This window comes from Sinocyclocheilus grahami, unplaced genomic scaffold, assembly GCF_001515645.1.
Source record: "Sinocyclocheilus grahami isolate Dianchi unplaced genomic scaffold, SAMN03320097.WGS_v1.1 scaffold6.1, whole genome shotgun sequence".
Taxonomy (NCBI): domain Eukaryota; kingdom Metazoa; phylum Chordata; class Actinopteri; order Cypriniformes; family Cyprinidae; genus Sinocyclocheilus; species Sinocyclocheilus grahami.
This window is the reverse complement of record NW_015505185.1, coordinates 565,080-591,169: the sequence shown is the minus strand read 5'-3', so window position 1 is coordinate 591,169 and position 26,090 is coordinate 565,080. Positions and strand designations below refer to the sequence as shown.

The window sequence follows — 26,090 nt, the reverse complement described above, 5'->3', positions numbered from 1 at the left end:
TGAGGCGGTTTCACTCCAGCGCTTCTCTTTCTCCTTACGGCTGTGATACGTTTTCGACACATTATACAGACAGTCGTGTTACTATAAAACGCCAAGAAGCAGTTTCCTCCATCTCCACTATCCAATGGGGCCGTACAGCAGCTGTTTTGCGGTCGCGCATTGGCTATTGTGAAAGTACTGACGTAATCATATAGCCGTCATCATCCCGATTTAAATCCTTAATATCAAACATGTTTGATATGATCGGGGTGGCCCCGATTTGTGTGCGAGCAGATCGGGAGGTGCAAGATTCGATCGGTGAACGCCTCACATTACCAGATAATCCGCGCCGAACATCGGGACCGATCGAGGGGCTCGACAAGTTTTTTACTCCGATTCTCGGGAGGGGGAAATCGGGGCTAAATCGGGCTAAAAATCCTGTAGTGTGAGCCAGGCTTTATGTACCTTATAGAATTCCAGATGAACATTGTGGAATTTCACTGATATTCCCTGTGATGTCATCAGGTTGTCCGCAGGGTTTCTATGGGAGGTTCTGTCGGAGGAGGTGTTACTGCCCCAATAATGGACGCTGCCATCGTCTGTATGGAGGGTGTCTTTGCACACCTGGCCTCTACGGCAAATTCTGCCACCTGCGTAAGTACGCTAAGATTTGACGCGTTAGAGTCAAAATGGTTACTTTAATTAATTTGAGGTATAGTAAAATAGTGTTTCTCCACATCAGCATGTCCCAAATGGAGCCATGGTGCGGGTTGCTCGGAGGAATGCCAGTGTGTGCAGGAAAACTCACTTTCTTGTGATCCACAAAAAGGCACCTGCATTTGTAAACCTGGTTACAATGGTGACCGCTGTCAGGAAGGTAGGTGATGTTTCTACAGCCATTTGAAACGGTCGTTTCTGACAGGTACATGGAGATATATGTTGTGTTCCTGTGTAGAATGTGATGATGGATACTACGGCCTTGGTTGCCACGAGCGATGTAACTGCTCTGATGGTGAGCCGTGCAACCCTAAAACTGGAGAGTGCCAGAAGACGTGCCCAGCCGGATACCATGGAGAGAAATGCCAGCTGGGTAAGACTCACAATCATACACAAAGTCTGAGAAGGGAATACTACTCTACTACTTATTGTAGTATAGTTTGTGGTCAGCAGTGTTGGGAAGGTTGCTTTGGAAGTGTAAGTTACAGATGACAATTTACCCTATTTAAAATGTAACAAGTAGTGTAACTATTTCAGCTAATTTATTTATTATTACTTTTTGATTACTTTTCTAAATTTCTAATGAACATTTTTAATTGTTAATCATTTTGAAACATTTAAAGCAGGTTGGGTTAACCTTACAATGTTACTCAACACTGATTACTGTCAGATTTGTCCAAATCCTTCATCACTTGAATTAAGATGATAATAATTTAATTTTAAAGTGCAACCACCACAAAATCAGACTTTAGCACCTCTTTTTAATTTGAGATCGTTCTGAGGTTAAATACAGATTTAAAGTCATAACAACACATATGTTAATAGCTATGATACTGTTTTCGAAATTAAATCTTTGCATAGCTATGATAGGAAACACTGGCATCTAACAATGCCTTGGATAAAGCATATACATAAAGCCAAATAGGAAATAAAACAATTATTAAATAAGCATGTGTCCTATTCTTTGTCCTAAAAAACTCCTGAAACATTAGTATCTCGTATTTTAGAGAAGTCAATGCAATTTGGGAAAGACATCAATCAAATCTGTATGTTTGTGAAAATATTCAGATGTAACCCCCTTTGTAATCATTAGCATTTTCATAATTAACTGTAATTTAGTTACACATTTTTTCTCTCTAACTGTAACAGATTACAGTTAGATTTATTTTGTAATTAAATTATGTAATTCTGTTACATGTAACTAGTTAACTCTCCAATACTGGTGGTCAGTAAGATTTTAAATAATTTTTAAAAAATTGATTAAAAGTGACAGTAAAGACATTTATGTTACAATGGATTTATATTTCAAATACTATATTTTAGAAAATAGTAGGCAATATGCAGTGTGTACTGTGCAGTATTTGGTAAAGCTTTCAAGGGCTGCTCACTTTTCAAATGGGCCAATAATGGCTTTGCACCGCCCTCTAGTGATTGTCAGATGTCAGTACATATAACTGCTTTCATGGCTCAGTTATTTTAATAGCACAATAATATCTGCATCAGAAATCAACTGTGACCTGTCAATCATCAGAAATATGTCCTTTTTAAAATTCAAAGGAGCAGATGCACTAAACATTCACTGACAGATGGAAGTTGCAGTCATTTCATAGTGTCAATCAGTTGAGCTCAGTAGCTTTGTGTTAAAGAGAAAGAGAGTCACGGAATAAATGTTTTATGTAGTTAGATTTATGCTGGCCTTCTCTGTTATGTTATGAAAATGATATAGTATCACACACTATGTGTGAGTGTGTTTATAAATGGGGTTTCCTTCTATTCGCTGAAGACAGAAATGAATGAATTTGAAAAGAGCATCATGTTTTAACAAAAACGAATTATTTTAAAATGTGGTAACAAAAATAACAAAAAATAATCAAAACAAATACAATAAAAATAGACATCCAGCAGGACATTAATAAACATACAAATGTTTACAACACACAAAGTGTGTTTGCATTCTCAAATCTTAAATCTGTATGATTTAATTCGTTATATGAATTCAAATGAATAATAAACATCCTCTGTGTAGTGTGTGAGGCAGGTTTTTGGGGCGTAGGCTGTGCCAGTGTGTGCCGGTGTGGCAGTAATGCAGTAACCTGTCAGGCCAGCAGTGGGCGCTGTGTGTGTGAGACTGGATACACTGGAGAACAATGTGACAAGAGTGAGTCTGTTCTGTTTCTTTCTAATTCATTCTTCTTGTTTAAATGTTTTATTCTTTTCAGTTATGCACTATTTAATTGGTACAACATGTAAAAGTTCAAGTTCAAAAGTTAAATCTGATGCTAATTAAGATGCAAATGCTGCCCCCTTGTGTCAACATAATACAACTACAGGCTGAAGTAACTGAGCATTATACTAATGCCATGCTAATATACTACTCTTACTAGTTCTTAAGTATATAGTATGCATAATGTGGACGGTATGCTAAATTAGGACAAAATACATATTACATACATACCTACAATATTAGACCAAAGTAAACAAGAGAGTGCAATGTGTGAGATACTGTATCCCACAATGCAGTGCAGTTTATTTGACCTTTGACCACTTTCACTGTGAAAGTAATTACAGATATAATTTTCAACATTTTTTAATATGTTTTGTTTTTTACACATTTGATCTGACGTTGAGATTTCTACTCAAAATTAGAAAATATTTTCAGTTTGAATATTTGAATATAAATTTGAATATTTGAAACGGATTGTTATTACCAAATTGATGACTGGACCACCCAGATTCAACATAATGAGGTCGTGTGACCGCAGTGTAGAAAAGTACTATCTGAAATTTTTATCAAAATGCATATTTAAAAAAAACTAAACGTGTGCAGTGCAGTATTAAATATATTCAGTGTCATTTAAGTATTATTTATATTGCTATTTTAATATTTATTAATATTTTAATTAGCTTTTATTTTTGTCAGTGCTGTCAAATGATTAATCACGATTAATCGCATCCAAAATAACAATTTTTAGTATCTGTACTTTGTTTATTTATTATGTATATATAAGTATTTGTGTTAAAGAGAAAGAGAGTCACGGAATAAATGTTTTATGTAGTTAGATTTATGCTGGCCTTCTCTGTTATGTTATGAAAATGATATAGTATCACACACTATGTGTGAGTGTGTTTATAAATGGGTTTTCCTTCTATTCGCTGAAGACAGAAATGAATGAATTTGAAAAGAGCATCATGTTTGAACAAAAACGAATTATTTTAAAATGTGGTAACATTTAGTATCTGTACTTTGTTTATTTATTATGTATATATAAGTATACATACATACAGTATATATTTTGAAAATATTTACATGTATAAACATTTATATTATTATATTTTATATTATATATATAAATATATTTTATATATAAACAGCATATTTTTTTTAAATATATACATGCATGTGTTTGTATTAAATATACATAATAAATATACACAGTACACACTCATATATTATGTAAAGGAAAACTTTTTTGGGGGATGCGATTAATCGTTTGACAGCACTAATTTTTATATTCAGAATTTTAATTTTAGTTTCAGTTTGTTGTAGTCATGTTAATATGTGCTTTTGTCAATTTTTATTAGTTTTTTATATTTCTATTTAATTTTGATTCATTTTTATTTGAGATTTAATTTTAGTACTTAAACTTGAAACTTATTTCTAATTTGTATGTTTTTAATTTTTTTTAAAGGTTTTCATATTATTATTATTTCAACCTTATTTCAATTGCCAAAATCAAGTTTTGATGTTTTTAGTTTTAGCTAACAATAACAAGACTGAAGTATTGAGCTAATATGTTATTCTGAAATCACAGCAATCGTGCATACTTCATTTCCAATCATTTCTATACATGCTTACTAAATCTAAATATCTAAATCTGATGCTTTTGTGTCAGAGTGTCATGAGGGCCATTATGGAGCAGAGTGTAAACTAGCGTGTGAGTGTGAGAACGGAGCCGAATGTGACCACGTCAGCGGAGCTTGTACCTGTACCGCCGGCTGGGTAGGATCACACTGTGAAAAGAGTAAGTTACAAACAAATACATCCAAATTCAAAAATGGTCAGTGATATCTGTGAAGAAAAACATTTATTTAAATGCATATTATATCTTATTTTCCTGAACATCTCTCTTTTTCCTCATTAGTACTGTTTTCATACCTCTAATGCACTGGGGCCTCTTCTTCACTAGGGAAACAGGAAGTCTCAATCAGTCTGAGAGGGCAACCCACCCATCATGCAATCTGAGTGGGTGTCTGTGTTTAAAATGGAATGTTTTTGATTCCCATTTGCGCATTGAAACACTCACTCATCACACATAGTCAAGCAACTTGAAAACACACAAAAAATGTTTGTTTAGTGTGTCATAATGACAGCAGCGCAGGAAACTAAGATCATATGTTTAAAAAACATGAAGTTAATAAGAACTAGAAGCAGGTATGAAGGTTTCGCCCTCAATGACCTGAAGGTACAGAGTCATATCTGCCTTCTAGTGGTTAATCTGAGCCACTGACTAAACATCTCACAAACATACATACACAGACACACCCTGCTGGATCCATGACAGCATCCTCTGCTTAATGAGACAGCCACATCCAGCTGCTGCACTTTATTGGAAAACCACAATGCACAGACATACACACAGTGCCAAACATAGAAGCCGAGTCCTATCTTAGCTAGAAAAAAACCCACCACATATAAACACACACACACACACATACAAGATGCAAGGACAGGCAAACTGGCTCATACCTTAACGGATTCCATGCATGTGTTTTTTGCACTGTTTTTAGCACCACACACACTAATACTCAATCTACAGCCACATTTTACCAGTTTGCAGTCTGAATCTAATATGATTAGATAACCGATTATTAGCTGACCACAAAATAATAGCAACTATTGAGTTGTCCTCAAGGGCTGAAAGAAATAACACACTTACAGTGCAACCAGTGTAGCCTATTTTACAAACAAATGGCTCTTTAAACCAATTCCTCTTAGAAAATCACAAACATACAGTGAAACCAGTGTTATTTGATTCATGAACAAATAAATCTTTTGAACTAATAAATCCTTTTTAGTGAATCAAAAACATACTGCACATGCAGTGTTGTCTAATTCACAAACAAGTGATTCTTAAGAGCTGATCCTTTTGTAGTGATTTAGAAATATACAGCTGAACCAGTGTAGTTTGATTCACAAACAAATGACTCCTATGAACTGATCCTTTTTTACTAGTCAAAAACATACAGCACAACCAGTGTAGTCTGATTCACAGACTGACCCTTAAACCGTTTTACCTAATTTCTAGATGTTTTTAAACATATAATTTAAGTTTCCTGCATTGATGTCATTACGACACATTAAAATTTTTTTTTGTGTTTTTGTGTTGCTCAACTGTGTGTGATGAGTGAGTGTTTCAATGGGTGAACAGGAATCAAAAACATAAATTTTTTCCAAACATACAAGCCGAAACCAGTGTAGTTTCATGAATGAGTGACTCTTTTGAACTGATCCTAAATTAGAGAATTAAAAACATAGAGTCTGTGTTCTGATTCACAAACAAATTATGAGATGATCTTTTTTAAACCAGTTCTTTTGTAGTGAATCAAAAACATACAGCGTGATCAGTGTAGTCCGATTCATGAACAAATGATTCTTTTAGTAACCAGTTCTTTTATAGTGAAACGAAAACATACAGCATGATCAGTGTAGTCCAATTCATGAACAAAATGACCCTTTTAACTGAGTTCTTTTTAGTAAATCAGAAATATATAGCATGAAAAAATAATGACCCTCCTGAGCTGATCCTTTTTAGTGAATCAGAAACATACAGCATACCAAGTATAGTCCCAATCACGACAAATCTTGCAGAAAAAGTATCTTTCTGCAGAGAAAGGAAGTAAGCCAAAATAACTTCCTGTACCCATGTGATGTGGTTGAGGGAGTAGTGAACTATCATTCATACGATAACCAGGGCCGACAGAATGGATCTAGATTTTGCACAGCAGGGGAAAAGAGTAGTAGAACTGTCCAAAATCAACTGAAATCCTACCATGAGAATTTGGACGGGGCAAAATCAGGTCTTAGGGGACCATTAGCGTTCCGTCTCCATCTGTATCAACTCCACTGCCATAGATTTAGACGCATAAAAGCAGATTGTTTTGGTTTATAGTGGACTTTTACATTCACAGATTTCATCTTTAATAAATCAGTCTGTGACTACAGAGATCAGGTCTCCGCAGGCCCACTATTCCACCCTGTCCGTTTTGGGACATTTTCAACTCGGTAGTTCATCTGGATGTAGCCAGCAGTTCCACTCATGTTCCATAGGCTCAGATGTCTTCCATGCTTCTTGATCATACAAACCGACTGAATAACAGCACACACACACATGTGGCGGGTCTTTAGCGAGCTCTTGAGTGCTATCATCGGTCTCCATCTCTGAAGGCCTCAGCCGTGAAACACATTTTACCGGCTGCAGCCGATCACAACCATCCGCTGCCGTTACACGCTCACGCACACGTGCTTTACAAGATCTTATCAGGCTGATGGAATACAAGACCGATCTCCTGTGATCGCGTGCATCTGCGTTCCATATGCGGGATTGTATGGATGTCTGTCTACACTTGAGCTCATACAGAGAGACTCCGATTTCATTTGCGTGTGTGTGTGTGTGTGTGTGTGTGTGTGTGTGTGTGTGTGTGTGTGTGTGAATGAAAGGCAGTAGCCGTGTAAGTGGAGTTTGTACAAAGTGTACTGTAGTTTCATGTTGGATACGCTATGCTAACAAAGGCAATGTTTCTAAACAAAAGCAAACAAAATCACGTATGTGTTTCAAAGAAGCAAACTTTGCAAACAAAGCAAAAGTTTGGATTTGGATGATCTGATCATTGTCAAACAACCAGACTAGAAGACTAGAAAGTGTTCAAACTTTTCGTAAAATCTTATGAATCTTCTTAAAAATATTGCTATTACATATTAAAATATATTCATTATATTTTAAGTTTTGAAAAACTGAACATCAATAAGAAATTAATGTTAATGAATGTTTTCTGGTCCTATTGTGCATGGATTATCATGCATGCTTTCCAGAGAAAATAATAGTTAGGTATAATAGCTTGCTTTGTCTTTGTCCATCTGGCTTTATTATGGTGTGCAACGCTCACTTTTCACAATTTTGTCAATTTAATTTATTTTTGTTGAAAACATTTATTTTAGGTATATTTCTCTACCTAGACAATGAACCTGTGGGTATTGTGTTCTAGTTGCCTTAATATTTTATTTTATTTTAATAAGAAAACATTTAAAGCAAGTAGAATTCATTGTGATTTGTGTGATTTGAAAAGCAGGGTTTAGATGAAAAAATATCTGATATTAATAAAGCAAACATTTTATGTTATCTAAATGAGCATATTTATTTTATTTTAATATTTTTTATTTTTGTTATTTTTTGTAATTGTATTTAATTTAATTTTAATAAGCAAACATTTACAGCAAGTAGAATTCATTTTAGCCTCTAGATTTTGTGCATGAAGTGTGATTTGAAAAGCAGGGCTATTTATGAATATCAGAAATATCTGATATTTATAAACCAAACATTTGATGTTATCTAAATGAGCATTTTTTTATTTTATTTTAATATTTTTTATTTTTTTGTCATTTTTATTTTGTTATTTTATTTGTCTAAGCAATAAGAAAACACCATTTTGGCCAGGTGAACTACATTTTTATGTGAGTTTTACATAAATGAGTTGAAAGCCCAGGGATTTAAGTGGAAAAATGTGAGTTCAGGGAATATTTGCACAGGAGGCATGTTTCTGTATCCAGACAGTGAACCTGTGGACTCAGCAGGTGTTCTAGTTTCCTAGAAATGTCTGTCTGTCTGTCTTCCTCACACACACGTTGACTTTGTTGTGGTGAGGATGTGCCGCACATGTGGCGAATGAGATCACGCAATTAATGCTGATGAGAGCAATTCACACACTGAGCATTCGGTAGGTAATGAGACATGAAAAAGAAAGATGAGCAGGACGAAGGGATGAAAGATGGATACATCCACATGGATACTAGTAAAACACTAACATAATTATATTCAAATCAGAATGCTGATATTCTGTTGGCTCTTGTGAGTGTGACTTTCCAGTGATGCACTGCTCATTATAATGCACACGCAGATGCTGCTGACTCAAAACTCCTCTCCTCCATAGGATGTCCTGTTGGGTTTTACGGGCAGGACTGTGTGCAGATGTGCCAGTGCGGGAACGAGGCCCAGTGTCACCACATCACAGGCGCCTGCCGCTGCACCCCTGTCTGGGCACCGCCGCAATGCATTCTGGGTAAGCCACCCACATCATTAAAACGGGGTGTGATTGGAGGCTCATCTCCGGCTGAATGCCGCATCCTCACACAGAAATAACCCAACGATCTCTCAAACCAGCTCACCCAAACACAGGCCTCCTAGACAGTTTATCACCTCACAGACATGGCCGATGCATTTCTTAAAGCATGTGTTTGTGTGTATAAAGAGGGGGAAAAGCCCCCCGGTGGGCTGCAGAAAGGTTAAATCCACCCATGTCATTAATCGGCATATCTCATCTGTGTATGTTTGTGTTTACTGTGGAGGGATGCTTTTTAGGAGCGTTCTGTTTGTGCGTCTGTCAGTATTTTATTAGGCTAAGATGCTTTTTAAAGAGAGCTCTGCGGCACATTGGTTTAGTACCATCTGTCTTCTCATGCATTCTCCCGTCAGTAGTTTAATAGATCAGGGTCCCAATAAAGATTTATCTCTCTTTCTGTTTCACTCTCCCTCTCTTTTTAATGAAGTGAGGTTTGTGTTAAAGATCCCTCTCTCAGAAGTTTTATTTTTACGTCTGGCTTTCCCATGACATGTTTTGCAGGGTAATCTCGACCGTGATGAAACCTCTCTGGAGTCGAGTGATGTTATTAGTTAGTTTTGTGGCCCTCTTTTTTTTGTAAAGAGTGCAAATCATAAATCATTATTTTGATTTGCGTCTCCTTTTTCTCATTTATTATTTGATAGTTTTGCAGTAGCGTGTGTCTACTAAAACTAATACAGTCAGGCTAAGTCCAAATCACTTGCAGGCATCACGTAAAGTGTGTTAAAACACATTTTTGCCTCAAGAACTATTTTTGTATTTGGTGTAGATATATTGTGTTATCAGGACACATAAAGATTTTTTTTACTCTTCAAATGCTCATATACCGGGTTATTTTATGCCACACTGTTCATGCTGTAGCTTTGGTGCCTGGAGACCTTTATATATTTTTTTGTATTTAGTAACACTTTGAACACTACTGTTCAATAGTTTGAAGTCAGCAATATTTTTTTCTTTTATGAAGCAAGGAAGCATTCAATTGTTTAAAATGCTGTTTTTTCCCCCTTTCTATTCATCAAAGAATTATCACAGTGTATCACAGTTTCCAGAAAAATATTAAGTAGCACAACTGTTTTCAACATTGATAATAAAAAAGATTTTTGGCCACTAAATCAGCATATTATAATGATTTTTGAAGGATCATGTGTTACTAAAGACTGAAGCAATGGCTGCTAAAGATTCAGCTTTGCATCATAGAAATCACTTACATTTTAAAATATACTATATAAAATATACCAACCTCAAACTTTTGAATGACAGTGTTATAACAGATCAGTAGTTGATTTACAATGAAATGTGAAAAATTAATGAAAATAAAGGAATGACAGTTTCATGACATTTCTATTTATGAACTATATACTATATTTATGAACTTACTAATATACTGTTAAACATAAGATGGGCATTTGGAACATCTAGAATAGAACATCTGTTACATCACATCATTTTGCATTGCACAAAGTGCTACATATTTAGATTTCTAAAAGTTTGGTTTGATTCAAATATGTGTTTGTGTTCTAGCGTGTCCAGCAGGTACATTTGGTCCCAACTGCAGTCAATCATGTGGCTGCCACAACGGAGGGTCATGTGACCCGGTGAGTGGCCAGTGCAGGTGCACACCTGGGTGGACAGGAACCAGCTGCCAACAGAGTGAGCTAAAACACACACACACACACACACACACACACACTCAAATGTAAAATACTCATATTTAATGTAATATTGAGTATCTATACATAAACAGCCTTTCTCTTATACAAAGCACACACAAACATGTGCATCACCATCCGAAGACCCTATATACTCATAAACACATCTGTCTTTCTCTCACAGACTCACTCAGAGTGCTTTATTTGGCTGTAGTTAGTAAGATGTAAGTGATTATGGTGATTTATAGTGAGGAGTTTGTAAGCACTGATAGCAGCGATTCACATGTCATCACACAAATTACTGTATTCTGTCTCCATTACACACTGGAATGTTCACATGGGTGAACGTGGGCCACTCACTCTGCGATCCATCTGCTTTCTCTCTCACTGTCTGTATGGTTTGTGTATAGCCTGTGCATCTGGATGGTTCGGTAGGAACTGTGAGCAAAGATGCATCTGTCCAGGGGGTGTGGCCTGTGATCATATGACGGGCAGATGTGGCTGCCCTGCAGGGTACACTGGGAACAGCTGTGAGACGAGTAAGATCTCTCTCATTTCATTCATCCTACTGATGATCCTAAGACTATTTTTTTAAATAGCAAGAACTACATCTAAAACCACTTGTAAGACCATAACTCAGTACTTCATATAGACTAATATATATTAAACAGATACAATATAAATATTTTTCTATACACTGCCATTCAAAAGTTTGGGGTCGGTAAGATTTGTAAAAAAAAATGTTTTTGAAAGAAGTCTCTTATGCTCACCAAGGGTGCATTTATTTGATCAGAAATACAGTAAAAACAGTAATTCTGTGAAATATTATTACAATTTAAAATATTTATTTCGGTTTTAATATATTTTAGAATGTAATTTATTCAGAATTTTCTGCAGCCATTACTCAGTCAGTTACATGATCCTTCAGAAATCCTGCTAATACTCTCATTTGGTGCTCTAGAAAGATTTTTATTACTATCTGCTTCATATTTTTGTGGAAACTGTTGAATAAATTTCAAAATAGAATACATGAATAGAAAGTTCAAAAGATAGAAATCTTTTGTAACATAAGAAATGTCTTTACTGTCAGTTTTGATATATTTAATGTATCCTTGCTGAATAATGAAAAAATCTTTCTGAAAAACCTCTATGTATAAATGGCCATTTTAAAAACCTTTTTAAAAACGTTTCACTGCCTGCCTTTTGCCATAGTCCGTTTTTATTTGAAAACGTATATAAAATCAGGTAATAATACTAATAAGTTAGTCTTATATATTAATTTTACTGTTGTTACAACCATTATATTTAAAGTGTCTCCAAAGTCCCTTTCAAGGAAAGTCCGTTCACTCGGCAGCCATATCTGCAATGCCTCTGGGCAGCTCAAACAAGACTAAGTCCTATCTAAATGAATGGGGAATCCTGAAATCTCAAAAACTGCTCACTGAACTTGCGATTAAATTACATATTTAAAATCAGTGCGTAATCAAATCAATGCGTAATTCCAACGTGCTTTTGACTGTGCTTGCGCATCGGCTGTTTCTATGGGAACCGGAGCTTCTAACGGCTGCTGTACTGATGCAATGACTTTACCAATCAACGATTGGCTCTTTCAATTAAAAGGTGGGAGTATCCCACCATATTGCACGTTGCAGTTTCTCCCATTCATAAGTATAGGAGTGAACCGTCTTTCTATTTCTATAGTCTTTGGTGTCTCTCTCTCTCTCTCTCTCTCTCTCTCTCTCTCTCTCTCTCTCTATATATATATATATATATATATTATATATAATTTTTAAAAATAAATTTCTTTCAATTTAAGTAGGACTTATTACTGTAACAACACCAGAAAGAAACTGCTTTATTTAATAAATGTATGATATACAACATTTCGGATGACTGCAGTGACTTTTTGAGCTAAAAATAAGTTTAAAAATCATGTTGTATTCGCTGTTAATTCATTAATTGTGATTTTCCTAATCCTATAATGTTGCCCGTTTTGTCAGAGTCTCAAGAACCAATCATCTGTCCTTTTATACATACATTCATCTGAGCAGCTTAATCAAAACGAAGGCAGAGAAAGACTAACATCTGTTTTTAATTTAAGATTAAATTTTTTAATTTACAGCAACATTTCATTCCATTCATCATCCCAAAAAGATGTACAAACAGCCCTATGCACACTTCTATTGCTTGTAATTCACATCTCCCTGTGTCTCTCTATAATTTTTACATTACACACGCTGGGGTTTTGCTCCGTGACTCTCTATCAACACCCGCCCACCCTTCTCACTCTCTCTTTCTCTCTCTCTGTGGATGTGAGACATCTGATAAAGGTTAGCGCTGAGCGGCCAACTCAAACAGCAGGCTTTGTTTTTGTCTGTGTAAGGATAAGAAGTCTGGAACAGACGTGAACACACACACACACACACACACACACACACACACTGCAGTAGACATGGCTAATGAAAACAGTCTAATTATTCTCTTTAGTCTGGAGTCTGAACTTATCTCTTACACATGCCGGTGGGGTGAATACACAAACACTCACACATTTATACATGAACATACACTGATCTGTGTTAGCCTCAACAATACGGATGCCACTGAGCCCAGTTGACAGCCCTATCTCTTGTCCAGATGGGCTAGTACTGCTTTTTCACTACATGCTAGTTTGTTGATTTGTTGTACATGTGTTTTTATATCTTGGAGACTTACAGATTTCTATCATGACAACTTTAGGAAGATTTTAGCATGGTAATGGATATGACAATGTTAATGTATTTGGTCTTGGCAGAATAGATCTGCTACGCTGCAGAATAGCTGCTACTGTTGGTTATTGCTGTTGTTGTAGATTATTGCTGCTGCTGCTGCAAAGCAAGTACAGGAACTTGCTACTGCTAATATATATGTGATACAGTGCTGTGAGTAGCCTACATACTGCTGCACAAGTAGCATATATAATAACCTGTAGCAGACCTATACAGGTGGAGCTGGGGAGGAGGAGGGTTTCAGAGGAACTCTGGAATGAATGAATGATGCATTTATATAGCGCTTTATTGTGTATTGTTGTACACCCAAAGCGCTTTACAATCATATGAGGGGGTCTCTCCTCAACCACCACCAAGGAAGCGTGTTGCGAAATGCTCTTGTGAATGCTAACCAGCCATTTAAATGTAAAGCAGTAAGCACATTGGCAATCAGCTTGTGCTAAGTAGTTTAACACTGTGAATATCATCAGTTTGCGTTAATGACCCATCAGCCTGCAACATCTAGAGTTTCATGACAGAACTTGGTATTTGTTTTGTGATAAGATTGAAAGTTACAGTGTTGTATGCATGTGTATATATACACATTATATTATGCAAATATGATAAATATATATTTTGACGGCATATTTTATATGTGAAAAATCATTTTAATTTTGAATAATTATAATATTGTTTTACACATACAAAACTAAGCTTGTCAAACTACAAAACAACTATAAAATAACTAATATATAAATAACTATAAAAGCCTAGCCTGAAAGTTTAACCATTTAATGCACAGGTAGTTCCAAGTCAGTTTAATCACCGTTCTATATTAATGCGCTGCTTTAATTGACGCTTCACATCAGGTGGTTCTTGGCCTCCACGTCGTGCATTTAAAATCCTTTAATGCACGGCAAGCCATTGATTATCCCTTACATACCTCATATATAACCACTGATCCAACTAGGCCGGTACAAAAATCCTTATTGTTGAGCCCTGAATACAATCACATCTCCATATAATCATGTTTCAGTGTGTGTGATATGGATTTGTGCTATGTAATGGACTCATACAGCCTGGCTTCTGTCAGACACTCCAGACATATGTGAAAATGTATGAAAGTAAGCATGTCTGAATGACGTTAAATGAAATGTCTAGCCTCCCCTTCATATCATATCATATCATATCGTATCTCCTTCCTGTCTGAGGCCTGACTGATGTCTTTTCAGGAATTTGTCTAGACAACTTGACATTTTATGGAAAACCCACACACATTTTTAAAGTCATCTCTGCATGTATTGTGTCATTTTCTAATGTTTTCTCTCTCTCTCAGTGTGTCCTAGGGGCAGGTTCGGCCTGAACTGTTCTCAGATGTGCACATGTTCTGGAGATCAGTACAACTGTCACCACGTCACTGGGAAATGCACATGTCTACCTGGATACTATGGCAACCGCTGTCATCTGAGTAAGACATACAGTATTCTGCAGATATCAATCTGATATAGGTATTTATATTGCTATCTGCAGATCGATATCTAGGTTGTATTCACAACTATGCACCCAACCTAATAAAGTTGTTTTCATAGTTGTTCAATCAGACCAAAAGACAATTACAATTGAGCTAACAGACAATGGTTATATAATCATACACACTACCATTCAAAAGTTTGAGGTCAGAAAGATTCATTTTTTTAAAGACATTTAAAATTTAAAATTGTATATTTTCAAATAAATGCTGTTCTTTTGAATCTCTATTCTATTCATCAAAAATCCTGAAAAAAATCATCATAGAATGATTTCTGAAGACTGGAGTAATGATGCTCAAAATTCAGCTTTGAATCGCAGGAATAAATTACATTTTAAAATATATTCAGATAGAAAACAGCTAATTTAAATTGTAATAATATTTCACAATATTACTGTTTTTACTGTATTTTTGAACCAAGAGTATTTTAAAAACATTACAAATTTTACCGACTTCACAATTTTGAACAGTAGTGTATCTGTATGTTATGTAGTTCTATACGATTACAATTTATATATTTATGCATTGCTTTATAAATGTGCTCAAATAAAAAAATATATATATATCACAGGATGTCGAGAGGGCACCTACGGCCCATACTGTAAGAAGAGGTGTAGATGTGCCAATGGAGGCCAATGTGACTTCAGGACTGGGTCTTGCATCTGTCAGCCAGGATACTTGGGACCCAACTGCAGCACCAGTAAGATCCTGATAATCAATACCTGAGCGGGTGTGGACATGTTAATTTTCGGCCTATGTAAACATGCATCAGACAGACATCTTTGTCCATGGTTATCATCTTTCTGCTTTTCTGCATCATAGGAAAGTGTCAAGTTAAACGTAGCTTAGCGTATTTTGTCCTTTTTTTAATGCATATTGAGACTGCTGTTGCATTCTGCATTTTCTAGCTAATACAAATTTTTTTCCTGTCTTTTTCTCAGGTTGTCCTACAGGTCGTTATGGGAGAGACTGTGCCCAGGTGTGTTTGTGTGGAGAGGAAGGACAGTGCCACCCAGAGACTGGGAGGTGTAACTGCGCACCGGGTAGAACGGGACCTTCCTGCGAACAAGGTATATATCTCTGTGGATAGCTGTGTTATTATAGTATTATTTTATGTATTATTATTGTGTATATATTTTTATTTGAATTACACTTTGGTTTTTTTGTGTCTTTTTTTACATTTCTATTTAGCTTTATTTTTATTTCTGTTAGTTTTATTTCAACGTATTTTATTTCAGTTGTCAAGGCAAAATTTCTCATTTTTTAATTTTAATTTTAAGTAATAATTTCTATGTTTTCTCTCATCTAATATTAATATTAATATTTTATTTTATTCCACTTTAATTTCAATAAATGAAAAAAAAAATTTGTACTTAACAACAAGAACGCTTGTGGGTAGCTGTGCTCAACTTTTTTTCTTTTTCCTTTCTCTTATTTGCTTTTTTCCCACTTATTTTGCCAACTTTTCCAACCTCTGCCATTCATTTCTTATTTTTTGTTTCTTCACTCATCCATGGTCCCTCCCTCCCAAATATACAACATTAACATTTTCATCTTGTTAGGATGTGAAACCCATAAGTGTTATGATGACTTCATAAGCAAAACGATATCGAAATACATCGCGTCTCACAGTCCTGCACTTGAAGGGACTATTTGCCCTCCTCCTGATTCTCTCCCAGGGCTTATTTACAATATTTAGTTAACAAATTTCTCCAGTTTCCTGTGTGAGGGAATTTGAGCACAGCGCCCATTTTCCTGAAGAACAGAAGCGAGAGATCAGATTCCTAATCTTCGTGTTTCATCACTCATCAGTGGGAATGGAACGGGACTTTCCAGGAGGGATTTTCTTAGCCTCCTTGAAAACGCCGGCTCGGAGCGTCTCACAGACGTGCCGCTGCTTACGTTCCCTGTGTTTAATGTTTACAGACGACTATAAGTAGCTGGTTCTCTATGTTCCGTGTCGGCGGATCTGCTGGCGAGGAAACAAATAAATAAGCAAGCGAATCAAAGCGATTGGCTTATTGTTTTCCCAATCTAAATTACCCAAAGAAACATGATTGCTCTTTTGCTGCGCTGCCAAATCAGAGCCACTTTGCCATTGCACTAATGATCTAGAGCTTATGTAAACTTGTGTGTGTGTTTGTGCATGTGTGTGTGGCTGTTTGTGATCGAGCGATCGCATGTGTGGCTAGCTCTATAAATGCATTTTGAGGGATGAGAGGGCCTGCGCTAATTGTAGTAATTGAGGAATTCAGAGTTTATTTGAAAATAATGCCATCTGTGCTCTTGTTGTTACTGGAAGTTTCCGTCTGGAGCAGGACATAGTTAATAGATAAAACAATGAGGTGTTTTGTTTGAGGGAAAGTCTGCTGAATGTTTGTCCTGGTACAGTGTAACAATGAACACACATCCTGATATAAAAAAACAGTACCATCTTAATGACCTTTTTGATGGAGTTGCAATTATTAGCATAGAATTAACATGTGATTTCATGCACTGATTTGGATGGGATTTAGGATGTCTGTAGAGTTTCTGTTGTCTAGATGTGGAATATGTGATATTATGATATGTATATGATTAAAGGAATAAATTAATTTAGCTAAGGATCATATCTGAGGCTGCTTTACTGTATTTGACACAGAATGTTAGCAAACGGTATGAATCCATAACATACCCCCCCCCCACACACACACACAAAAATATATTTTGTATTTTAAAAAATGTATACAACTGAGAAAATATTTACGAGGATTTTTATGGTTATAAATGATTTCTATTTCAATTCAATTCTGTTCTTTTGAACTTCAATTATCATTCAAGAATTCTGAAAAAATGTATCATAGTTTACACAAAAATATTAAGTCGTACTGTAGTAGTGTATTACATATTAATTATTAAGTTGTAGTAGAACTGTTTTCAACATGATAATGCTTCTTAAAATTCAGTTTTTGAAATATATAAAAAAATATATATATATAAAGTAGAAAATACATTAAAAGAGTTATATATATATATATAAAATACATATACAGTATACACACACACACACACACACACATTACAGTTCTTTTAAATTGTAATAATATTTCACAATATTACTGTTTTTACTTTTTTGATCAAATAAATGTAGCCTTAGTGAGCATAACAGACTTCTTTCAAAAACATTAATAAATCTTACCAACCCCAAACTTTTTAAAATAGGGCTTTTCTTTACTTACGAACATGAACTGTTGTCGATTGTGCATTTTTTTCGGTCATCCACTGTACCTCAGGATAAAAATAAATAAAATCACTAAGCTCACCAGGCCACAACTTCTTTTTTTTCTGTACGAAATAAGAATGGTTTCAGGCTAAAATGAGATATCCAGTGGAAATTAAGTGTTGACAGTATAATTTAGTGCTGGATGAGGATTAATCAGTGCTTGGTAAACCATCCTCATGTGGTCCAAATTGAAGACAGATCCGTGCGCCTTGCTGAAAAACAGAGTGTACAGATACAGCCAAGACATCCAGTTGTTTCACAACTTGCGTGTATTGCTACATGATGAAACAAAACAACACTTCTCATATTTATGCACAGATATTAAGCATTTGTTTTATGACAAATTATTGCTGTGAAATGTGAAATTGTCCTCTGTGCAGTATGTCCTAGGGGGCGCTATGGAGCACAGTGTCGGAGTTTCTGTATGTGTTCGAACGGAGGCGTGTGTGACCCTGTGAATGGGACATGTAGATGTGGCCTGGGCTGGACCGGGCAGCACTGTGAAAAAGGTAAATAAATACACAAATACACAGTAAACAATTTGGTTAGTTAGTATCCATGGCATTGTATCCTAACGTAACTAGGAATAAAATTAATACTTTAAACTGTTTATGGGTACTTTTAATTGTCTATGCATTAAATATAAGGCAAGGCAAGGCAAGTTTATTTGTATAGCAGATTTCATACACAATGGTAATTCAAAGTGCTTTACATAAAATAAAATAAAAACAATAATCACAACAATAAAACAAGGAATTTAAAAACTTTGAAAAAAAAAAATGAAAAAAAATAAATAAATAAATTGATTTAAGAGGTTTAAAATGAATTTAAGAAGACGATTATACATATAATATAGTGCAATCAGTTCGGACATCGCACAGTGCTCATTCAATAAATGCACAGCTAAACAGATGAGTTTTGAGTCTGCATTTAAATGTGACTAATGTTTTAGCACATCTGATCTTGACTCCTTTTAAGCTGCAGATTCTTTGTAGCCATGTGTTCAGCCCAAGCAAACGTGAAAACATATTAGTTCCTCTTGCTGGGAGTGGCCCACTGATGAACGACTGAACTTTAAGTCTTCGAAGTGTTTCAAAGAGTTCACTGAAGTCCTTCTTAAGGAGTTCTGACTGCTCTTTCCGAATATCATTCTTCCCCACATGGATGATGATTCGATTTGCAGTCTTGTGCTTCATTAGAATTTTCCCAAGTTCCTTGGACTTTATCATAAGACAAATTATGATAAATTCACCTGAATGCTTTTTTGTGTGCATGCAATAGTTTGTGTCCCAGGTCGGTATGGTGTGAACTGTGAGCAGCAGTGTGTGTGTCAGAATAACGGTACATGCGATCGCTTTACGGGATGCTGCTCTTGTCCGTCTGGATACTACGGTCCCGCCTGCCAACACCGTGAGTGACACTTCTCTTCACTGTTAGAATGAATAATTTTTGCTGCACTTGCTGAAATTTGTTATTATAAGATATGATATGAAATGGTTCCATGTCTCAGGATGCCCCGCTGGCTTTTTCGGTGAGCTCTGTGCTCAGTCATGTGACTGTAAACATGGGCACCTGTGTGATCACGTGACCGGACAGTGCATGTGTCCTCCAGGTTATCAGGGTGACAAGTGTGAAAAAAGTAAGTAATCTTACATTTTTTAAAACAACATCTACATCATCAGCATGAAATTATAGTGTATATTTTAACTGAGAATTAAAGCAGTACGGACTTAAGCGGAACACAAAGGTGAATTTTGTTCTGATCACTTTTCTCAATATAATTGAAATGAAAACCACAATGAAAATATCATACAACTATATTCCAAGTTGTCTGAATTTATACAACATAGATGACAGACTGCAGTTGTCATTATTCAGTGAAAATCTTGACATTCTTTCTAATTCTCATTTTTGCATGTTCACGAGTCTCTTTTGTGAACAAATCATTCTTTTGAGTCAAATCTTTTAAATGAATCAGTTGATCACAAGTTCACAAAACCAGCCTGAATGATTCATTCACAAATTGACTTACTGATTCACTTAAGTCATTGATATTTCATATTACATTGATATTTCATGAATTAAATAAGGTATGTTTATCATGCAGAGCTACTGTATAACTTAAGAAGATGTATGATGGACTTCTTTACATTTGTGTCAAAACAAAAGTGAAAAGCTTGAAAGGTCACGGGACTGCAGTGAGAGTATGAGTATGTCAGTTTGATGGCATCTTTGACTGTGTTTGTGTAACAGGTTGTGATGATGGACGTTTTGGACGTGATTGTGCAGAACTCTGTGAGTGTGATGGGGCTCCCTGTGATCCGACCACTGGACGGTGTCTCTGTCCATCTGGAAAGACAGGAGAACGCTGCGAGAAAGGTGCACACAAACACACCTTACGCATATTACGCAAACTCTCATAAACCTTTATTCAAACTTTCAAACCTTCATCTTCTCTCTTAGTTTGTGACAGCAGGTTTTATGGTCCAGGCTGTTCTTTCCGGTGTCAGTGTGCACACGGAGGCCAGTGTGACCAGCGCACCGGTCACTGCTCATGTCCCCTCACCTGGATGGGACCCACCTGTGAGGAAGGTGAGGGTTTGTATGTGTGTGGGCTTACAAAATTGTCCCCAGAAGTTAGCTAAATGTGATGAAATATACCGGTAATTAACTCTAAAAATGACGGTTGTTGAATTGACATATTAATTAAATAATTGAAGGAGCATAAATAATAATAATTCATACATACATATTATTATATAATGAATTACATACATACATACTGTATTATTATATAATTTAATTAACACAATTAATCATGTCCCTTAGTCTACATGTAATTTCATAATTTCCCATTATGTAATTGATAGAAATATTGATAGATATTTTTATTATAAAATTTTCACCAGAAGTTAAATCTGATAAAACATCCTCCAACTGAAAGAACAGGGCTCCTAATTTAATATGTAAATGAATGAATATAAATAAATAAATTAATTAATTAGGTGTGTATAATATATAAATAATATTAATATTTTTAATAATAATATTATTATTATTATTAGTAGTAGTAGTAGTAGTAGCAGTAATAGTAGAATAATTATAATAATAATATAAATTTATACAATTAATCATGACCCTTAGTCCATATGTAAATTGATCATTTCATATCATGTATTCAATTAAAACAAAAATAAATTATACTTTTATTCTCAAAAATGTCTCCAGAAGTTAGTTAAATCATGATAAAACATCCTCCAATATAAAAATGAGTGCTGTTAATTTAATAAACAGATTAAACATACAAACAATAATAATAGTAATACATATATATTATTATTCATTATTATATAATTAATTAATGCAGATAATCATGCTTGTTGGCCCATATTTAATTTCATAATTTCTCATCATGTATTTAAAATATTTAAATAAAGTACATAATATTTTTTAGACTAAAATGTCAAAAATGTAGGGTTATGGTTTGGCTTAATCTGTAGAGCTAATATATAATAATTAACTGTGAACAAAGACAGTACAAGAGTATGGTATGCCTTTGTTTAGCTAAGTAAAAGTGTGTGTGAGTCAGCTGTATGGTCTCATGCTGCTTCTTTCACTTTCTTTAATCTCTCACCATCTCAACATCTTTCTCTCCCCAAATTCTACTTCTCTCTTTATTCGTGTCAGTCACGACACAAACCCGAGCGTTTGAGCTCAAAGCTTTAGTGAGAGTGTGTGTGACAGCCTCAGTGTGCGTGTGTGTGATGGACCCCTGAGCTGTTAAGGGCCTCCTGTCTGTCTGTGTAACGGCGCCTCTCTCTGACAGTTATTTTAAGTGAATCACAGCAGGACGCTTCACAATGTGTGTGAGCTTTGTGAATGAGTGTATGACAGTGTGTGTGAGTGTGTCACAGTGGACTTACTGTACATGTTCCATCCACGCAATCACCTGTACATCCCCTAAAAATACAAATAGTTCTTTATCTTATGTTGTTCTCATCTTAACTTCCTCTTAATACTTTTCTTTTTTTATTGCACTTATTTTATATTATAAAACATATTTTATGTAGGACATAAGTTGAACTGCACAATCTGTGATCAATCAGCCATACTCACTTATTGAAGGATGAAATATCAGTGAAAAATACAGAAATAAATAAATATGGAATGAAAAAAGGTACATCAATATATGTAGGAATACAGAAATAAATAAATATAATAATAAATATATTTAATATATTATTCATATTACTAATTTCATTAATGAATACATTTATGATTAAATTCTATGGAAATTAAAATAGTTTCTTTATTGAATATTAAATTTATCATCATTTATTTTTTCATTCACATTGATTTATTTATTCATTCATTTATTCATTCATTAATGTACAACAAACATATTTATTTATCATTAACACATCCTTAACATATTTATTATTCACAATTATTATTTATTTATTTTGTGAAATATACTTATTTATTAATTTATCATTCACATTACTCATTTCAACTGATGTAAGAAATTAGGTTTTTAAAGTTTATAAATTTTAAAATGGAGTACACAGAAGAATGTTTAGGGCCCTATGAAATCCATTTTATTTTTTCCCAAATTACTTTTTAAAAATTTTTTCCCCAAATTCTGTTTTTTTCCATTTAAATTTTTCTGGATTCCGTTTTTGTCCATTTTAATTTGTCAAATTAAATTTTAGTAATCAAAGAACATGTATAATTATTTTAAATCATTAATGTTATACAATTTAACAATTTATTAAAAGTTTACCAAAAATTTCATTTGATTTATTTATTTATTTTCAATTTAAATTTTTTATGGATTCCAATCCATGTTAATGGTTTAGTTAAATTTAAAAAATCAAAAAGAACATCTAATCAACTGAATTCATACAAACACATTAGTAGTTATATACATACACAATACATATATATACATATTATACATATATACATTGTTATATGTATATACACATATAACAATAATATGGCCCTATCTCAGAAATTCTGAGTGGTGTATTTTTCTGTTTTCTATTTATATATATATATAAAAAAAAAATTTTAGCAATCAAAAAGGTTTACTGTTAAAATAAAAAAATGGAAGAAAATTGTCATTATTCCTTAAAAATGAAATTTATAAATATTATTATTATTACATCGAGAGGTACATTCTACTGTACAAAATTAATATATTTCGGTCACAATTTCTTCAAGTTAAACAAAACTTTTTTTGAGTGGGTTGCTGTGAAGACCTTTCAGTTTTGGTAAAATGCTCATGAAGTGACTCTCAGAGAAGCTTTGGAGATTATGTTCATGTGATCATGGATTCATATACTGAGACAGCAGAGGATGAAAACACCGCAAGCATTGCGCGCTCTTCAGTATGTGTAGTAAAAGAAACTTAATATTCACAGATACTAGTTCATATTGCAATCTGATTTAAGTGTACAGACCTGCTGTTGATTTATTTCTCCAAAATAACCCAAATTCTGTGACATTCCGCGTTATACGGTAAATTCCATTTTTATAAATGAATTCCGTGATTCTGTCAGCCCTAAATGTTCTTGAAAATTTGTGCTGTATATATTATATTATTTTTTTTTTTATTATCAACAATAATTTTATTGTGCAAAAATAATTATGGCTGATAGGGTTGCAGGGACTGCATTCAGTGCCTTTAGCCGTGACAATATTCACAATATAGTATATCCTCTTGTAACTTATTATTATTAAAAGAAATCAAAGCCAGTCAATACATTACAATAATCCCTCTATCTCTGTCTTTCTTTTAGGCGTTTCTGTAAATCATGTTTCTTCCAAATTACAGAAGAGGCGACGGCGTATTTCTCACTCCTAGTCCTGATACAGAGACCCCACACACACACACACACACACACACACACACACACACTGCTGACATCCCAGCAGAAGACGAGTGGCAAGGGTGACTGAGTGTGTGAGGATGTATGTGACTTGTTATTATGGGGTTTTCCCCCAGACGAGCAAGCCACAGGAGAATTAGTAGGAGGAAGCAATGCCGAAAAACACAGACACACACAAACATCCCCTCTGGATGCACACAAGACCACTGATAGGCTGTCATTGAGAGTGTGAGTATATGTGTATCTTTGGTGGAGGGGACACATTGTGGCTATGACCGAGTGTTTAATGTGAATATAACACACAACATAGTGGACCAGTTCAATGTGACTTAAAAACGCTTGTTCTGTGTGCATGTTTGTGCATAAACTCGCTGTTTCTTATAAGTCCCACATCAGACCAAACGCCCACCGAGCCACAAAGCCAAACTGAACTTCTCTATTACGGGATCAGAGTGAAGCCTCAACCGCTCATTTCTATAATACATACCACAAATACACCACTAAAGTGGCACATCAGAATACAGCAACACTCAGTGGAGTTTCTGCCTTCCATACATGCCATGCACAGTCTAAAATATACCTTGTAAACGTACACCAACACTAAATTTAACGTTATTTTTCCTCTTTTATGGTACTTTTATGTTTTTTTTAAGTAATATGTAGCATGAATCTGGAGTGTTTGTGCTATAGATATCCTATTTAAATCCATCTGGTTGGCTCGTGTGAGTGTGATGTATGTCCTGCGATGCGATTCCTGTGACAGCCTGACTGTAAATATTCACAGTATTGTTACCCATCATCGTGCCATCTGAGGTCAATTGTAAAAGTGGTGCTGTCTGACAGGATTTAGAAACAATCTGATGATTGTAAACTGAACAGACAGTTCCTCCAAAAGACGTCTTACATGCCAAACAATCCTAATCTTTATAAATGGCAGTGCTTAGCACTCACTCAACAGTCTTTTACTGTAAAAAATGCTGTAAAAAGTGTTTTGTTCCTCTCTTCTTCTTTTGTTCCTCTCAGGATGTTGTCAAAGTAAAGTTTAATTTCGCTGTACAGTGAAACTATGTATTGGTGCTTAAACTTATTAAATATGTTACAGAAAACATTTAGTTTTTTTTTGTTTGTTGGGTTGTTTTAACTGTACGGTAAAGCTTTACACTGCTGATTATTTTTAGTGTTTGTTTTATTTCCCTGTAAAAATATCTAAACATTCTTAAATCAAGATATACCTGAGAAGTAAAATGACTAAGATATATTGTGTTCTTGTATTTGTCTTGTCCGGTGAAAAAATATACATTTAAAAACTTTAAATCCAGATCAAAATCTGTCAGTAGGGTGGAAAAATTAATCGTTTCCCTTTAATGTTTTTTTTTTTATTAGTTTTTGCTTAAACAGGAACAAATCTGCAAATAAGGAATTGATTTCCCCTTTGAATTAAGATTAATTAAAAAACAGTGATTGTAATGTTTCTGAAAAATGTATAAAAATAAGGAGAGATTTTGCTTAAAACAAGAAAAAAAAACTGCTAATAGGTTTCACTTTGCATTTTTTATTAATTCAAATTAATGTTTGTAATGTTTTTTGCAAAATGTATAAGAATTAAGAGATTATGCTTAAAACAAGAAAAATCTGTCAGTTTGGTGAGAAAAATAATCTTATTTTCCCTTTGAATTAATTCTAATTAATGTTTTGAATGTTTTATGAAAAATTTATAAAAATTAAGATGTTTTTTTTTTTTAAAGAAAAAATATCTGCCAGTGGGGTGCGAACGATAATCTTTCCCCTTTGAAAAAATTAAAAACAATAATTTGAAATTATAAATTTAACTGAAAGGGAAAATCATTTTCTTACCCGTTTGTGTGTTTGTGTTGTTTCTTGTTTTAAGCATTGTCTCTGTCACCGGCGCCATCGCTGTAGCAT

General features: G+C 34.6%; 1 protein-coding gene across 1 annotated transcript in view; it reads left to right on the top strand.

Annotated features, from left to right (window-relative positions):
* The window catches only part of egfem1 (EGF-like and EMI domain containing 1), a 47,174-nt gene extending 21,936 nt beyond the window's left edge, over positions 1–25,238 (top strand). The window contains exons 15-31 of the mRNA XM_016275741.1: positions 505–633; positions 722–856; positions 935–1,069; positions 2,723–2,854; positions 4,590–4,718; positions 8,902–9,030; positions 10,612–10,740; positions 11,150–11,278; positions 14,820–14,951; positions 15,583–15,711; positions 15,953–16,081; positions 18,654–18,782; positions 19,555–19,683; positions 19,784–19,912; positions 20,527–20,652; positions 20,737–20,865; positions 24,078–25,238. Coding sequence (XP_016131227.1) covers positions 505–633; positions 722–856; positions 935–1,069; positions 2,723–2,854; positions 4,590–4,718; positions 8,902–9,030; positions 10,612–10,740; positions 11,150–11,278; positions 14,820–14,951; positions 15,583–15,711; positions 15,953–16,081; positions 18,654–18,782; positions 19,555–19,683; positions 19,784–19,912; positions 20,527–20,652; positions 20,737–20,865; positions 24,078–24,142 — 2,144 coding nt within the window. The 3' untranslated portion in view covers positions 24,143–25,238. The remainder of the gene's footprint in view (positions 1–504; positions 634–721; positions 857–934; positions 1,070–2,722; positions 2,855–4,589; positions 4,719–8,901; positions 9,031–10,611; positions 10,741–11,149; positions 11,279–14,819; positions 14,952–15,582; positions 15,712–15,952; positions 16,082–18,653; positions 18,783–19,554; positions 19,684–19,783; positions 19,913–20,526; positions 20,653–20,736; positions 20,866–24,077) is intronic.
* Positions 25,239–26,090: the final 852 nt, after the last annotated feature.